Source organism: Sinocyclocheilus rhinocerous, unplaced genomic scaffold, assembly GCF_001515625.1.
Source record: "Sinocyclocheilus rhinocerous isolate Xijiao unplaced genomic scaffold, SAMN03320098_v1.1 scaffold797, whole genome shotgun sequence".
NCBI lineage: Eukaryota > Metazoa > Chordata > Actinopteri > Cypriniformes > Cyprinidae > Sinocyclocheilus > Sinocyclocheilus rhinocerous.
The window spans coordinates 1,135,347-1,153,022 of record NW_015632978.1 but is presented as its reverse complement, the minus strand read 5'-3'; the positions used below and the strand labels follow the sequence as shown (position 1 = coordinate 1,153,022).

At 38.3% G+C, this 17,676-nt stretch overlaps 1 protein-coding gene across 3 annotated transcripts; it reads left to right on the top strand.

Moving 5' to 3' along the window:
* The first annotated feature begins 486 nt into the window (after nt 1-486).
* Nucleotides 487-17,542, top strand: LOC107743115 (transcription factor E3-like). 3 transcript variants are annotated; one of them, XM_016556240.1, is made up of 10 exons: nt 487-998; nt 4,135-4,248; nt 6,217-6,445; nt 7,983-8,207; nt 9,942-10,037; nt 11,679-11,796; nt 13,060-13,116; nt 13,316-13,391; nt 13,700-13,847; nt 16,572-17,542. In XM_016556240.1, the coding sequence occupies exons 1-10, from the start codon at nt 862-864 to the stop codon at nt 16,998-17,000; spliced, it is 1,629 nt and encodes a 542-aa protein (XP_016411726.1). In that variant the 5' UTR covers nt 487-861; the 3' UTR covers nt 17,001-17,542. The 3 variants fall into 3 exon arrangements, with proteins under 3 accessions (XP_016411726.1, XP_016411725.1, XP_016411724.1); XM_016556239.1 differs by lacking the exons at nt 487-998; nt 4,135-4,248; nt 6,217-6,445 and adding an exon at nt 7,555-7,890 and having other exon boundaries at nt 11,679-11,778; XM_016556238.1 differs by lacking the exons at nt 487-998; nt 4,135-4,248; nt 6,217-6,445 and adding an exon at nt 7,555-7,890.
* The last annotated feature ends 134 nt before the right edge of the window (nt 17,543-17,676 follow it).

The window sequence follows — 17,676 nt, the reverse complement described above, 5'->3', positions numbered from 1 at the left end:
TTTATCAAACGTAATAGGTCTCACAAATACATGGAATTTATGCCTGTAAAGCTTTAAAAAAAAAAAAAGTAGCCTGTTGTGTCAAAAACACATACCTGTATGCATAGGCTATAATAAATTAAGTTTAAATAAAATAATATTTTTTTCTATTTTATATACGCAAATAAGATGCCATACTATATGCTCAATTAAATCACAGCGTATTCATTTCATCGTCAACATTATTTTAATTTCATTATTCTTTTTTTAGAATATCACCGCCAGACACGGAGGTTCGTCATCTAAAACTAAAGGATGACGAAATAGTTTGTAATGTTATATCAAAGGCTGACCCTATGGGCTGACCCTATGGCTCTGGGCTGACCTAACGTTTGAAGTAAACAAGTATTCTATCGGTCGCCTATTGGCTGATCGCAGTGAAGCCCCGCCCACGCTGCACAGCCATTGGACCGCTCGTCTGTCTGACCACACTCGGCTGATCATGGAGCGTCACTTGGGTTTTCCAGTCAGATTTACTCCCCTCAGTGTGCGGAGAAGAGAGCGAGATAACTGTTTGCACAGCAGCCAGACTCTGATTAAGGAACTAAGGACTTCGGACTTCTAAGACGCATTTATTTTTCATCAAGCTGTAGTGCAGACTGATAAAGGAAGCCTCGACACGGGAATCTGGGGAAACGCATAGACCAGTTGTGCAGTAAACATCTCGCTAGCGGTCGGGAAGTGCGACGGTCCTCTATTCAACCTCTTCCGAAAACAACTGGTTTTATTTTGTTTGTGAACTTTAGCTCAGATTAGTATCATTCTCGGTTACTCTAGCTCGTTTATTTTGCTCTTTTTAAGTACCATTTTACACCTGGAGAAATGTCCAGCCTGCTTTCCGTCGAACCCGAGAAGGGCAGACCGGAAGTGGCGTTACCTGGGCAACAGGCGCTGCACGAGCGTCCTCAGACCGTCTACGTCATATTAGACTCCTCAGCCAAATCTGTCAATCTCATCAGGTGAGTGAACGAGCATCACATAAACTCTGGTTTTAATGACTAATTCAAACCACAAAGTGATTTTGTGTTTTCATCCTAAGGGTACTTCATGTTAGAGATTTAAAGTATTGACAACTCCTGGAAGATAAACTAGATACTTTATAAACACATCAGTGTACCTGGATGCTTGGGATTAGAGGATGTTCAATGCATCAATATTTTACATTCATTGCAGTGCTGATAGTTAAGTTTTAGTGTGTAGATTCAGAATCAGACTGTTCCTTTTGGTTTTGTGTTTTTTAGGGTTATGCATTTTAGTTTTGTGTAAAACTTGACTGTACTCAAAGGAATGTTGCAGTTATTCAAAGGTTATTTCTCATTCAAATTATTAAAATATTACGATTATTATGCACCGTAACCAAAAGCAGATGTTGGACATTGCAAATATTGTTTTTGGGCAAATTGAAAGTCTCTAAATATAGCGTGCAAGAGGAAGAAGCCATGGCACATGACAGTCTTTTTATGCATGAGAATTCAAATGCACTCTTGACTCAACTTTATTTCTGTAGCACTTTCAAATCGTAATGGGTACCAAAGTCCTGTACATAAAAGTTGCAAAAGTAATCACGTATATGAAGCCAAAAACAACAAAAATACAATATATTATTGAAAGCTGAAAGAAAATAAATGAGTTGTGTAGGCTCCCTGAAGTTCCCCTAATGTGAGAATTTTCAGAATATCAAAAGAACCGTCTCCTTAAATTCCTCAAACCAAACCTCAAAGCCATTTAACCTCCCTCCCTTCCACCCTGCCAAAAAAATTCCTCTGGAATGCTTGTCTGTGTTACTTCGACCCACAAGAGCCGTTTAACCAGAGGCTTTGTTTTGTCGTGTCTGTCCTGAGCCTCAGATTTCACGGGATATGACTCGGCAAATCTACCCACACATTTTGCCCTTTTTCTTTTTTCTATATCCCTGTTTTTGATGTCCTTCCTCTCAAGTTCTTGCTTGCATTGACTGAATGCTTGCTGAGCACATGCTATTTTGCTCCTTTTGTACCCTAAAAGCATGTGTTTTTCATTTGCTATCCTCAGAAAAAACTGATTTTTCTCCCTATAGCCCAATTACCATAAAAGGTGACCTTTTTATGTTTTAAATAGCCGTTGTTGCATAATGTGCTTTCAAAGTTCAAGATTCTTTATTGTCACATTATCACACTGGTGGTAGTTGTGTTTAGTACAGTAAGAGTAAAATAAAGTATTACAACAAGGAATTATATTAGTGATGATACATAAATACATCAGATTAATTAAACATTTTTGAAAGTGTAAAGTCTCGTTGTTTACAGTTAGAAATAATATAAAACGGATTAAAATAGATTGAAAATAAATACACCCATTCTTATATTACAATACTGCAGAAAGCGTATATTGTTTTGTAAGGGTAAGCCAAATAAAGAAATATATGAAATGAATTAAAAATAAGAGTAGAATAAAAAGGAAATACATTTATATTGATGGAGTGACTCCCCTCTGGCGGTGACTACTGATATTGGGCTTTTCCATTTGTCTATTTTTAGTAAAGCTGTAGTTTTATTAGGGGCAGTCCGCAGCTGATACTCTTGGAAAACACCGATTATTTAAGTTTAGGGAAGATTTTCTAGTATTTCAATCATTTTCGTTGAAATTGGGGTATTTAGCGAAAGTTAAGCAGACTGAAAAGCTCGAATCTCTAAAGGCCGGGTAGCGAATACATGTTGTACTACGCTGAAGGCTTGGCTCATGAATATTAATTAGCTCTCCCCAGACCGCCAAGCTGATTGGCTCAAAGGCAGGCGTGGGCGAGTGGGCGCTAGTCAGCTGACCAATTAATAGCGAAGGCGTGGTCAATGGATATTAATTTGGTATTCTGACTGACAGCTCTGGGAAGGTTACCAAGCAACGTCTAAATGAGCTTTTTAATATACATGAGCTAAACCTTCATCGTAGTAGGTTTCGTAATTTCACCGGAGGATAGAGGAGCTTCGCGTGCGCGGAGTGGCACAAACATGGCCACCCAGTGAAACCAAAACACTAGCGAAACGGCGATGCTCTGCGCGTAAAATCTCGCCTTCAGACCGTGCAAATCAGCGTGACAGCGTCCTATCAGTCCGGGATTCAGATACAGACCATGAGTTGATGGGGTTTACAAACCGGATTTACCGGAATACTTTCGTTTGATAACGTTTGATTTGATTACATCATTTGGATTATTCCACTATCCAGAAGAGGCTTTAGGTATGTCATCTAGAATTGCATTTAGAGCTCTCTGTGGATGCTATTTAATATTTTATGCCCAGAGTTGATGGTGTTGTAGATGTTTTTGTCACCTTTCTGTTATAGCAGGATACTGGTAAGATAGTGGATGTGTCTCAAACCCTTGTGATCTGCCTATATAGACATCACTTTTTGGGATCAGTGCCAAAAATGTTGCATAGGTGAGAAGCTGACTAGTTTTATGGCATTTATGCTCTTTAAAGTTTGGATGGCCAAGAATGCTGTCCATGTAGGCACACTAGATTTTGACTGTTGATGCTCAATGCTCAAAATATGCTGTCTATGTAGGTTTATGAGCAAGAGTTCTTTTAGGGCATATATATATATATATATTTTATATAATTGTAAATATGTAAAATAAAGGGCATTCAGGTCTAAAAAGCATGCTTAAATTAATAATAAATAATGCCTTTTAATAATTCAGCTGGACACACTTTCCTGTTTATCGCAACAAATGGCCAAGCAAAGCGCACGACACTGACAAGGTACGCGATACAGTACGTGACCAGACACGATTTCAGCACGTCTCGTGTGTATATATATATATATACATATTTAAATTAAGATTTTGCATCTTTAAAGTGTATGATAATGTATTAAGTGATAGATTGTACTGTATTCTGTGTAATTTATATGCGCATGGTTTTTCCTGCCATCAAAGTCTGTGATGTATTAAACAGTATTGGGAATGAGGAACTGTGGTTAGTGAGTGGGAGTCTTTATTAATTCCAGGATTTTACTTCACACCCCTCCTGTTCATGGGTCTCTGCATCAACATGTCTGATTACAGGAGAAGCTTGTGGACTGACAGTAATTGACGTAGCTGTGTTCTTCCTTTCTCAGTGTTGAACCCCTTCTTCCTGAGTCTGGGATTGTGGCAGATATTGAGGTAGAAGGCGTTTTCTCCACCGATTCGGACACTTTCTACGAGCTGAAGAGTCAACCCATCACCCCATGGTGAGTCCGGTTACCACAATTATCAAAGCACACTTCCTGTTTGTTTCTGTACTCTCACCTACACATTTAGACTGTGACCGCATGCCAGATACGCTTATGAGAGAACCGCAATCGTATCTGATTTACTTCCTGCATGCTCTGTGTTAGATGCCTAGAAGTTTTTGATCATATTTTGCTGCATACCTGTGACATATTGATTTGGTGTACGGTATAATCAGCTTCACCCCGTGGGAGTTTACCGGCAGTTACTGTACTTCTAAATTGTTGAGAAATTTTACATTCTTCTCGTTTTTTTTAATTCATTACATTGCTCACTTTATGTGAAATAAAGCACTGTTTTTGTGCCCATTTGTGTGAGTGCCGCATGTTTTTTTTAATGCGATGAGAAAGGTCAGTGCATGCTGTCCTGAAGGTGTTTAGACGGGGCATTGGGTTTCTGTTGACAGAACTTCCCAGTGTCTGTTTCCAGGGACTTCCCGGTGATTCAGCACAAATCTAAACACCCCGATCAATCGTAATACCTCTTTCTACAGCTCTTCTTACAAAAAAAAAAAATCATATTGATTATGGAGCAATCAAGTAAGTTTAGGATAGTGGTTTGTGTTTGCAGAATTACATAGCCGAGTGTTTTTTAAGATAAATCAATTATACGAGTGTTTCAAAGTTCACACGCTGCTGTCTCCCACAGTCTCTCAGGTTTATCTGACAGGATGATCAGCCTGACATAGTATTCTTTGGATTTGCTCTTTTGCAAACTGTGTGTTTGAGGCAGCGTGGTCTTGGCTGCTTGTTTTCCGTTGGCTCTGGTACTTCCCAGAATGACTCATCAGAAAAATCGAGTCTGTGTGAAGGGAATGTGAAGGCCGTATTGTTGTAAATGTGAGACTGTACAGAGAGATTTGATTTATTTTGCTCTGTTGTTGTTATGTAAGCAGTGTTCATTGATAGCAGAGCTTGATAATGTTACAAAGGACATTTTCTGTTTGTATTATTCACATTCTTAAAGCTTTTAGGATAAAAGTGTCTGCTAAATGTTGATGGTTGTATATATTTTAAACACTATTGTTGCAAAAGTCAACGTGAACGGGCTTGCCACCAGTTTTTCCCCCATAATAGGACATGTTTCTAAGTGAAAGTGAGTTAGAAAAATATGCGGGACAACTTTATTTTCCCCGTCAGTTGATTGGATTATAAGAAGTGGTCATTTTACATGATTGGACGAGAGGAGTTGAAAAAAATTTAAACAGAAATAGTAGTTTCAGAGGTGATGTTTATATTTTATTTAAATAATTGTTTTTTTATTTATTTATAGGTTTCAAACGTTTTATTCATATTTTTTATTTTATTATTTTTATATGTAATTAATTTTTATTTTGATGAAATATTATGAAAACAAACATTTTGTGTCTTTGGAATAACATGCACTAATGAAAAGTATACCAGGAATATGAATGAATATGTATGTATGAAAGTAAATGCATCAATTATGTTGACATGTTGACAACATAAAATAGCATTTGCACTGCATTTAACATCCACAATGTGATGTATTTCCAAGGGAAACACAATATGCTGAAGGAATAATGTAGAGCAGTCATATTATTGGTTAACTGTATTCTCCTGATTTGCCTCAGGCAGAAAAAGTCATTACATTTTGATATTTTTCCTCAAAGAAGTATTCAAAACAAGACCTTATAAATAAGACATTTACAGTAGTTTTTGGTTTTATGAGAAATGCAATTTTATGACACGTAAAATTTCATGCTATGGCAAATAAGAGATCATTATTTTTAACCGTCTTGTGTTTTAAGTTGCTGTTCTCACGCTGTCTGTCTTAAATTGATCTCTGTCTCGGCGGTGAACTCTCAGCCCTGTGTTTCAGAAATAGCTTGTGGTAATATGATTACAGCACGGGGGTGTAGCGTGGTACTCTAAGCCGATTTACATTCTCATCGTCTGCCCCCGTAGTGGCTCTGTGACCTCTGCTGACCCCGTGACCCCAGCCGGCTCCGTCATGACGTCACGTGTGTTGATGAGGCAGGAGCTGATGAGACAGCAGGCTCAGGACCAGGAGAGACGGGAGGCCCAAAAACAGGCCTCCAGCGCTCAGCAGCGGCCCACTGATGCCACCCCTGCCATCTCTGTCGCATCCGCCCTGCCGGCCACCCCGACCCAGGTGCCCGTGGAAGTGCTGAAGGTATGACCATCTATAAAAATTAACATGAAATATGAACATTTGGATGTTGAAATACTGTTTACTCCATGGGTTGTCCTGTATTTGAATCTCAGGTCCAAACGCACTTGGAAAACCCGACAAAGTACCACATCCAGCAAGCTCAGAGGCAGCAAGTGAAGCAATACCTCTCTCACACCCTTGGCAATAAAATAGCCAATCAGACTCTGGCGACATTGCCCTCGCCCCAGCCTGCCTCAGCCCCTGAGTTGGCTCCTGCCGCCAGTAGCACTCCCAGCAGCCCGCTGGCTGTGCTCAGCCTGGTTAAACACTATTGTTGCAAAAGTCAACGTGAACGGGCTTGCCACCAGTTTTTCCCCCATAATAGGACATGTTTCTAAGTGAAAGTGAGTTAGAAAAATATGCGGGACAACTTTATTTTCCCCGTCAGTTGATTGGATTATAAGAAGTGGTCATTTTACATGATTGGACGAGAGGAGTTGAAAAAAATTTAAACAGAAATAGTAGTTTCAGAGGTGATGTTTATATTTTATTTAAATAATTGTTTTTTTATTTATTTATAGGTTTCAAACGTTTTATTCATATTTTTTATTTTATTATTTTTATATGTAATTAATTTTTATTTTGATGAAATATTATGAAAACAAACATTTTGTGTCTTTGGAATAACATGCACTAATGAAAAGTATACCAGGAATATGAATGAATATGTATGTATGAAAGTAAATGCATCAATTATGTTGACATGTTGACAACATAAAATAGCATTTGCACTGCATTTAACATCCACAATGTGATGTATTTCCAAGGGAAACACAATATGCTGAAGGAATAATGTAGAGCAGTCATATTATTGGTTAACTGTATTCTCCTGATTTGCCTCAGGCAGAAAAAGTCATTACATTTTGATATTTTTCCTCAAAGAAGTATTCAAAACAAGACCTTATAAATAAGACATTTACAGTAGTTTTTGGTTTTATGAGAAATGCAATTTTATGACACGTAAAATTTCATGCTATGGCAAATAAGAGATCATTATTTTTAACCGTCTTGTGTTTTAAGTTGCTGTTCTCACGCTGTCTGTCTTAAATTGATCTCTGTCTCGGCGGTGAACTCTCAGCCCTGTGTTTCAGAAATAGCTTGTGGTAATATGATTACAGCACGGGGGTGTAGCGTGGTACTCTAAGCCGATTTACATTCTCATCGTCTGCCCCCGTAGTGGCTCTGTGACCTCTGCTGACCCCGTGACCCCAGCCGGCTCCGTCATGACGTCACGTGTGTTGATGAGGCAGGAGCTGATGAGACAGCAGGCTCAGGACCAGGAGAGACGGGAGGCCCAAAAACAGGCCTCCAGCGCTCAGCAGCGGCCCACTGATGCCACCCCTGCCATCTCTGTCGCATCCGCCCTGCCGGCCACCCCGACCCAGGTGCCCGTGGAAGTGCTGAAGGTATGACCATCTATAAAAATTAACATGAAATATGAACATTTGGATGTTGAAATACTGTTTACTCCATGGGTTGTCCTGTATTTGAATCTCAGGTCCAAACGCACTTGGAAAACCCGACAAAGTACCACATCCAGCAAGCTCAGAGGCAGCAAGTGAAGCAATACCTCTCTCACACCCTTGGCAATAAAATAGCCAATCAGACTCTGGCGACATTGCCCTCGCCCCAGCCTGCCTCAGCCCCTGAGTTGGCTCCTGCCGCCAGTAGCACTCCCAGCAGCCCGCTGGCTGTGCTCAGCCTGGGATCAAACAAAGAAGAGGTATGAACTGAACCCAGATCAGATGTTTCTGTTTTAGCATTTATATTGCCAAGAAAGTGCATGGTTAGCATTGATGATGGTTTTGAAGGAAAGCCCTTATTTCTTAAAAGCAACATTAGAAATTTACTTTTTTTTTAACTTGCATTCATCAAGGATGCATTAAATTGATCAAAAGTGAAAGTAAAGTCCTTTACAGTGCTACAAACGACTTCTATTTCAAATAAATGCTGTTCTTCAGATATGCTGATATTCAAATATCCATCAGGGTTTCCACAAAAATAAGAAATTTCCACAATAATAAGAAATGTTTCTTGATCAGCAAATCAGCATATTAGAATGATTTCTGAAGGATCATGTGACTCTGAAGACTCTGAAAATTCAGCTTTGCGTTACAGGAATAAATTACATTTTAAAATATATTCGCATAGAAAACAGTTACTTTAATTTGTATTAATATTTCACAATATAACTGTCTTTACAATATGTTATAATATATATGTTCTAATTAATGTGCTCAAAAACATTTACCGACCAATCTTACAGTTCAAACTTTTGAACAGTAGTGAATATGAATAAAATCATACTGACTTCAATTACGTTCTATATGAATGTCCTCTGCTCTGTATTTTGGATCAAATAAATGCAACCTTGGTGAGCATAAGACACTTCTTTGAAAAACATTAAAAAACTTTACCAACCCCAAACATTTGAACAGTATTTTATCTTATTTCAAGCTCCAAATTATGTAATTTTAATAGTACTACATCATGGCAATAAAGTTATAAAAATTGTGTAGATAAGAGTCATTGAGCCAATGCCATAACAAAAGATGACCCATTTACACAAACAGTGACAGCATAGCATAATCCTCTGTGCTCTGACCTACTTTCACATGCACAAGTACAATATAACCTTTACGATCTCTGCTCAGTGACTAGATTTTAGTCTTACTCGATGCCATGATTCTAGGCTCCAGTCCCTTCTTCAGTGTAATTCTAGCAGTATTTGTGTCTGTTTTATTGTCTGCCTATCAAACAATGCTGTATTGACAGGAAAAGGTTTTACTCTCCAGCCAGCTTGTACTTTAGGCCACTTATGTTGCTAGACATAGTCTGTGAATTTCACATGCTTACAAAACCGTACTAACCAGTAATTATTGTCCTAATAATCTCAAGTCTTAAGCCATTTAGAGTATGCTAGACAACTAATTAAGTGTTTGGCTCTGAGACTCGGAAAGATCCTTTTGAAGAATGCGCCTCGCGTTTGTTAAATACAATAGCGCGCTTTGTCAAGTCTGCGTGAAGTCGGCCAGACTCTCTTGGGCACTTTGCTTTTGGTACCACATTGTGCTGGTAAATATCACACTCACGGCTCAATGACCCCAGCACACTTTGCACTTTGTGTGGGCTTGGCTATTAAAGTCTTTCAGTTCTGTATTTCTCCTGTGTATGTACTGAAGGACCCTTCCCAGTCAAAACCACTGACTGGAAAACTCTACGATGAAATACAAGCTGGCTAAGGTTCGAGACTTTTATCTGGCTTTGAATCGGATGTCTGTATTTCTCATCTCCATGTGGCCGGTGTGTCACTCTGGAAACCGCTGTGTAGTGTGTTATTTAAACATCCATCTGCCTCATGACTCATGGCGGAAATCCACTTTAAAGCAGATTTTTGTGTCACAAGGAATCTAAAACTTTATCTACAAGCTGTTTTTTCTCTGTTTTAAATGCACAGATCGAAGACGTCATCGATGACATCATCAGCCTGGAATCGAGTTTAAACGATGAATTTATGACACTGATCGACTCGGGTTTGCAACTTCCCAACACGGTATGTAACGACATCCTCAACTTTGTTAAGGATCAATTGAGCAACGCTTTTGTCATCTATTTCTTAAGAACTGATTAAGCAAAGTTTGTTGAACTTGTTTTGCATGACTTTTTGGAACAGCGTTTAATTTTTTTTAATTCACTGATGATGATGCCGGCAACAGCCATTTATCATAATTTCCAGTCATTCACTGAAGCCCACAGTTCTACCTTAGTCTTATGCAAGCAAATTTGTCTCCAAGTGAATCCTGCTCTGACATGCCATTGCTTTGGAAATACAATTTTGGTTTTCAAATCAGTAATTTTCAGTTGAGTCTGGGAGGAGTTCAGGTAGAGGCGCTTGTGTAACCAGTTAAGGTTAACTTAGACTCATATGCTTAGTTGCATATTGTCAGTGTAGTGTTTGCATTCGGGACATTTGGGTTGAATGTGGGCTTGAAACACTGGAAGCAAATATGAACTTCTAACACATGGCTCACAATGGGTGGGGTTGGCACGCCACGGAGGAGTGACAGAGAGCTGCCGCACACACACACACACACACACACATGCAGAACCGCTGGCCACTGAACGTGTGTGTGCATGAGTTGATTTCTGTGGCAAGCTTGCCCTTTTTTTAAGACTCCAAAAGATATTTCCCCATTTCTAAACGTCCCTTTTTAAGGAGAGACGCACAGAAAGAGGAAGCACTCTGCGGGTGTTTAAGAGAACATGAGGATTCTTGTTTTACTGCCGGAGAATGAAAAGAAAAAAGGCAAGATTGAGGTAAATTTGAGTGCATTTTATCTCTGGGATTGCTTGTCCTGTGTAAATGCCGTGGGAAGATGGTAGGTTTGGGTTTTAGTTTTGCTTTAAAGACAGATTGATGCGTTTATGACATTTTAAGTAATCTTAGCATGTTGTGAACGATCTGTTGGGTTTATTTGAGCATCTCTATGCCTCAGGTCAGCAGATTCAGCATAAGATGGATTTTAAATCATTGATTTCTGCACGCTTAATCAGTTTTACAAAAGAAAAAGTCGCCTTTCAGGCTGGCTCTGTTTGTCAAGATGAATGAAATGCGTTTTCTGGTAAACCTGCGCGTTTGAAATTCAAGCATGTTTATGAATCTTCTGTAACTGGTTTAATTATTTCAAAAATGTCTGACGTCAAGGTTGCAGTTTGTAGTTTTGTTTTCAGCGCTCTTAATGCATCTGCTGCTGCTCATTTATGAAACGCAAGCAGGATAACTTGGTTATTGTGTGGAGATTTACATGAGTGTTTTTATTAAGAAATTAAACAAATTTGTGGTTAGATGTGCTCTGTTTATGTTCTCAAATTTTCAGTAAGCACTAACAGAGGACAGTTTATGTATTTGTAATTTTTCCTTCCGAAATGCTTTTTATTTACACACATTTGCATATTTTATCCATATGATAGTCCTCGCCTTGTCTAGTTTGTTTCACTTTAGAAATAAGCGTGCACACAGAGCCGTTTGGCCATTGTTAAAGATGTCGCCCTTCAGATATGAAGGTTCATGTTTGTGGTTATCTGAACTGAATGAAGGTTATCCATACGGTGCACCATGTGGCAGTCTGGCCTCTGACCAGATAATGCAGTGGGTGGGGTCCTGGTTTAATTCATTGTGATTGGTTTTCAACAGCTGCCGGTCTCAGGAAACCTCCTGGATGTGTACAGCAGTCAGGGCATGGCGGCGCCCAGCTTCACCGTCAGCAGCTCCTGCCCTGCAGACCTGCAAAACGGCAAGAGAGAGTTGACCGGTGTGTATCTCAATCTGTGGTCTTCCATCTCTTTATTTCGCTGCTTCCTCTTCCTCATTTCTCTGGCACCGATCCTTCACCGGCCAGTCGAGTCAGTCTGACTGTATCAGCAGAGTTACACACCACATTTGCCATTTCCCAATTTCACAGCAGTTCCCAGTTCTGATATGCAACAGTCATCGTTGCATATGATTAATTATTGTATCAGTGGATATTTATGCTTTTGCAGAACTTGTGACTAAGTGATTAGTGTAAATACCCATCATTCATCAGTCACTGCACACTGTGCACTAAAAATGAAAGAATTATAGAAGTAAAACTGATGGTTTAGTAGCAATTGCAATAAATTAGCAGGAATAATAGAAGTGCGGATATTATTTGTGAATGTTATTTAGCTAACATAAGATGACCTCATCATCTAGACGGCCATTGGGACAAGACCACGGGAACCAGATGTGTCCTCTGCACAATCTGCCTTTGTTGCAACCTAGAATTAAACTGCTGGTCTCGTCTGGCCAGAGGATAACGGCACACTATTTCGACACTATTTCACTTTTTTTTTAATACTGTAAAGCTGCTTTGACACAATCTGCATTGTAAAAAGCGCTATATTAATAACGGTGACTTGACAAAATAGCTTAAAGGTGAAGTGATATACTTCCCTTATCTGATTTTACTATCAGAAACCACAATAAATAAGGTATTTGTTGGTTGATTCTTGGGCTGCATGATAAATCGCATGCGATATTTAACGCGCATCTTGTCAGTAAAGCCATTCTGTAATCAGCGTGCTTTCACATGGAGCAGCATTAACTACACAGAGCCGTTGTTCACCAACAAGCTGCGCAAAATATGATCGTGATTTTGCGCAGCTTGTCAGTGAACAACAGCTCTGTGTAGTTAATGCTGCTCCATGTGAAAGCCCGCACGTGATGGAGATTTACCGCTGATTAAAGAACTGGCTTTACTGACAAGATGCGCGTTAAATATCGCATGCGATTTATCGTGCAGCCCTAGTTGATTCTCACAAAAAGTCCCACATCTCAGTCAGACGATGCTATTACTTTAACTCAGCAAGTGGTGTTAATTTGAGACACAACCATCTGTTCAACCAATGGCAGACGGAGAGACTGTTCAGGATACCTGTTTGGAAACAGTCATTGTTTTGGCATTTTTGTCTGGTGATGGAAGTGACAAAGAAATTGCACACTTCCCCTGTAAGATTAAATATAAATTGCTATATTGTGGGTTTTTTTTTTATAGATTCCGAGGCAAAAGCTATTATGAAGGAGAGACAGAAAAAAGACAATCATAACTTGAGTGAGTGTGATTTCTTGCAGATTTTACCTGCAGTTTCTGTTTTATCTCTGAGAACTGTCATCACTATGTGCACATTAATCATCCTTGGTAGAGTATAAGGAAGTGAATTATATTTCAGTTTATCTAAAACAAACATCTTGCCTGTCTAGTCATTCCCATCGATTTAAAGTGTGTGTGTTTGTGTGTGTGTGTTTTGCAGTTGAGAGGAGAAGAAGGTTCAACATTAACGACCGCATTAAGGAACTTGGAGCTCTCATTCCAAAGTCCTCTGACCCGTCAGTATCACTGCTCTCGTTCTCACTTCTGTCTGGTTTTCAACAGTGACTGTTTCCAGTGGTGAATGAATTCAATTCAAAAGATAATTTAAGTTATGACAGTACAAAAAGTCTTAAGAGTATTATTTTGTTGTATCTGAATTAAAAAATATAATTTTAATGGATTTTTTTTTTAAAGTGGCAATAAAAAAAAAAAATCAGTGACTTTTTTTTTTTTTTGACTTTTTCCTCACTCTAGTTGTCTTACTTTTAATGGTTTTGTTCAGTGCATGTGTCTATAAGCATGCCTGCATGTGTTTTCTCAACAGCGAGATGCGCTTGAACAAGGGCACCATCCTAAAGGTGTCAGTCGACTACATCCGTAAGCTACAGAAGGAGCAGCAGAGGGCCAAAGAGATGGAGACGAGACAGAGGAAACTTGAACACGCCAACCACAGCCTGCTGCTGCGCATTCAGGTATGCTGCCGTGTAGATTTCCAAAGAAAATCTTTTACCATTTTTAAATCCATTCCACAATTGGTTATTATTGTGACTCTATTAGAGTTATTATTAGTAATAGTATTATTTATATACTATTATTTTACTATTTATAAATATTTTGAATTAGTTTTTATTCATTTATTTTCAGTTGTCATTTTAGTTTTAGTCATTTTTATATTTATATATTTTTATTTAGCTTTAATTTATTTTTATATCAGTTTTAGTTTTGGTAATTTTAGTACTTAATATTTAACTTACTTTATTTCAGTTAGTTGCCAAGGCAACATTTCTCATTTTTATCTATTATTGATATTTTATTTCAGCTAAATTTCAATTAATGAAAACTATTGTTTTTAATAGTTTGTTTTAGTAAAAACTTCTTATTTTTAATATTTGTAGTTTTAGGGAATAATAGCAACACCACACAGAAAATGTGAGTAATTAGGGATGTAATCCCACGATTTTTATTTCACGATTCGATTTTCTCACAATATTTTTTAACAAAATGAGATTATACAGTAAATGAAAAGGTGTCCTTTTATTAGGCTATTGCTGCACGTTTCTTTGTGAAATTGAAATATAACAAAACTAAGTTGAAATTTTAAAACAAACCTCAAATCAAACAAGTAGCTAAGTTACACTAATAAAATAAATCTCTTCATATAAACAAACTAAGGCTCACATGCTTTCAGATGGAGCAGCATTTACTTCACAGAGCCGTAGTTCACTGAGAAGCTATGCAAACAGCTGTCATTATCTCGAACGATTTCAACGATTTCATAATCGCGCAATAAAATCGTTTTTTTTGCGTAACTTGTCAGTGAACTACGGCTCTGTGTATTAAAATCTGAAAACACATGAAAATGCCACGTTTAATAACATGTTTTTACTCCAAACTCACTTCATAATGTCAGTCGAGTGTTTGAAATAAATCCTTCTGTGAGAGAATAAGGCACGCAACATATTTCATAGTATTTAAGCAGTGATAAAGGCATTGCATTATAAATATACTTTATTTTAATGAAAATTATAATAATAATAATAACTCAGATAAACCATATATTGTCATAATCGTGTGTTTATTAGTCACGTTGAATCAATAAAAGCAGTTAAATCTTCTGTTTATCCAGCTACCGCTATAGGCATTTCCTGGGTTTCTTCTGCGAAGCGTATTTGGGGTTTCCGCGCGAGAGCGCCCTCTGGCCTTTGGATGGAGATTTACTGCTGATCACAGAACCGTGCTTCACTGAAAGATACACATGACAATCGCAGCTTCTGTCTAATCGCGATTTCGATTCCATTTCGATTTATCGTGCAGCCCTAGCAACCACTGCATTTTAATCATCATCCAAACAAAGATGCAGCATGAGCAATTTTTTATCTAAATTAGAGACTGTATCATTTCGAAATTTGAAGCAAAAACAGAATGGTCTGACTGAAACTATACTACATAAAACATATCTGAACGAGCTGAATGAGACGCAAATTCACTCTCTGCCAGCAGGTGGCGCTTATGAACAGCAATGATACAGTGTTTCCTGGGTTACTGCTGTAAACATAGCAGAGCTGCGCTTATGAACTCTACTTTAACATGCATCGTTCAGAGGCAAGATGAAATGAAAATACCATGTAAACTTTTCTAAAGACAGTCAGTTCCCCTCAGAGATGTATTCATATAAACTCCTACTCCAGTTGTATCGCGATTTGTTTGGCATCTCAACCGATTTGAATCGTGACATATTTGAATCGATTTTCAACCAGCTCGCGGTTCATCGTTACATCACTATGAGTAATCATTTAGGTTTATTTTATTTTATGTATTATTTTATTTTTCATTTAAGCTAATCCTTATTTACTACTTTCCCCTTTACCCAAAAATGTGCATCCTCTTTTCAAAATTGACATAGTAACATGAAATGAATTGGAGCTATGGCCTATCAGTTAAGCACACATTCTAGACACATTGAGCTCTAGTGTTAATTCAGACTTTAATTTAGACTCTAATTTTACTTAAAACTCTTAAATAGACTCTAATTTGATTCCAGCTTGAATTATGTGTCCTGATCCCATTCCTACTTTCTTCCACGTAATTTCTTTGCTCTTACTGTCAAAACATATGGATCTAAGCGACATTGCTGTTTGCGGTTGCTTAGTAGCTGTTCATGCTATACTAGGGATGTTCATTTTAACCGGTTAACCGACCGTAAGAATTTTGACCGATTAATACAATCAGTTAAACGGTTTAAAAAGTTTTTTCAGTAATTTATCAAAATATTTAAAAATATACTAGGGATGTTCATTTTAACCGGTTAACCGACCGTAAGAATTTTGACCGATTAATACAATCAGTTAAACGGTTTAAAAAGTTTTTTCAGTAATTTATCAAAATATTTAAAAAGGTTTGCTGCATGGTTAAAATACACTACGCGTATAAAAAAATTTAGTTTTTTAGGGGGGGAAAAAACATAAGTCGGGTATAAGTCGCATTTTATTATTTCATTCAGAAATAGGCCTAATGTTGCCTCATCACACCACCACTCATTTGCATAAAGCTGACCTTTGTTCAACTCTAATTGGAACTTTGGCATCTTGAGACAATTGTGCCTAATTATTATTTCCTTAAGTTGTGATTTGACATGCGTGTTGTGCATTTGTAAATGCCCCTCTGCAGTTTAATGATTGAGGCTGTGTGATCGACAGGAACTGGAAATGCAAGCTCGTCTCCACGGCATCTCATCATCTCAGATCTCTGACTCCACGCTGACCCAGACTCAGACTTTAACTCTGGATCACAACCCCAGCAACGACCTCTCCAAGACCCTTCTGTCCCTCAACCAGACCACGCCCTCTTCGTTCTTATCTCCGCCTTCTTCCGCCTCCTCAGTGGGCGGGACGGTCACCAGCCCTCTGGACCTCGGGATACTCAGCTTCGCCGAGCTGGACGACCCCGCGGCCTCCATGTTTAATCCAGCCCTAATGGCGGATATGGGGTTAGGGGATATTTTGATGGATGACAGCGGCGCTCTGTCGCCCGTAGGGGGCGCCGATCCCCTGCTTTCCTCGGTTTCCCCGGGAGCGTCCAAAACGAGCAGTCGTAGAAGTAGCTTCAGCATGGAAGAAGACTTGTGACGTCTTCAAATCGGACGCTAGTTTTGCTTTACGTTGCAAATCCTGCTTGCGCGCTCCATCGTCGGCCAGTAGAGGGCAGTGTAATCCTAAGGTATTTAGTAATCGCCGTACTGTAGAAGTCTGAGATCCTCAATACGTTTTTTTCTAGAGGTGACACAAGTATAGAAAGACTTCATGAGCAGACGCTGACATTTAGAGCCTCATTTGTTATCTGGACCTCTGATAAATATATAGAAGAATATATGTACATAGAGTAGATTTAGTGCTAAACATCTATTTTGTGTTTTTAATATGCAGTTGTATGAAAAGTAGCACTATAATATTAACTTGTGAACACTCACCACATGAATTTATGAGACATGTTGGGGGAAAAAAAAACATGCCTGAATAGCAAAACATATGATTATTTTTTAGTTTCAGACCTCACTCATGTAGTGGGCTCCAAAAGTATGAGACTTCAAACCTGGAAATATGCAGGATTTAAATGAATAATGAATAAATGAATCATAAAAAAAATATTTTAGATTCTGCACTTAAAAAGAGACAAACCAAATACTAAGAACTTTTAAATTATGCTATTAATATACACTATCATTCAAAAGTTTGCAGTCAGTAAGATGTTTTGAAAGAAATTAATACTTTTATTTAGAAATGATGCATTAAATTGATCAAAAGT

Excerpts from the sequence above, each read along its gene's own strand:
- LOC107743115 (XM_016556240.1), top strand. The coding sequence starts at position 862 with ATGTCCAGCCTGCTTTCCGTCGAACCCGAGAAGGGCAGACCGGAAGTG. Across the intron at positions 11,797-13,059 it reads CGGCAAGAGAGAGTTGACCG|ATTCCGAGGCAAAAGCTATT; the intron begins GTGTGTATCTCA and ends TTTTTTTTATAG. Across the intron at positions 13,848-16,571 it reads GCCTGCTGCTGCGCATTCAG|GAACTGGAAATGCAAGCTCG; the intron begins GTATGCTGCCGT and ends TGTGATCGACAG.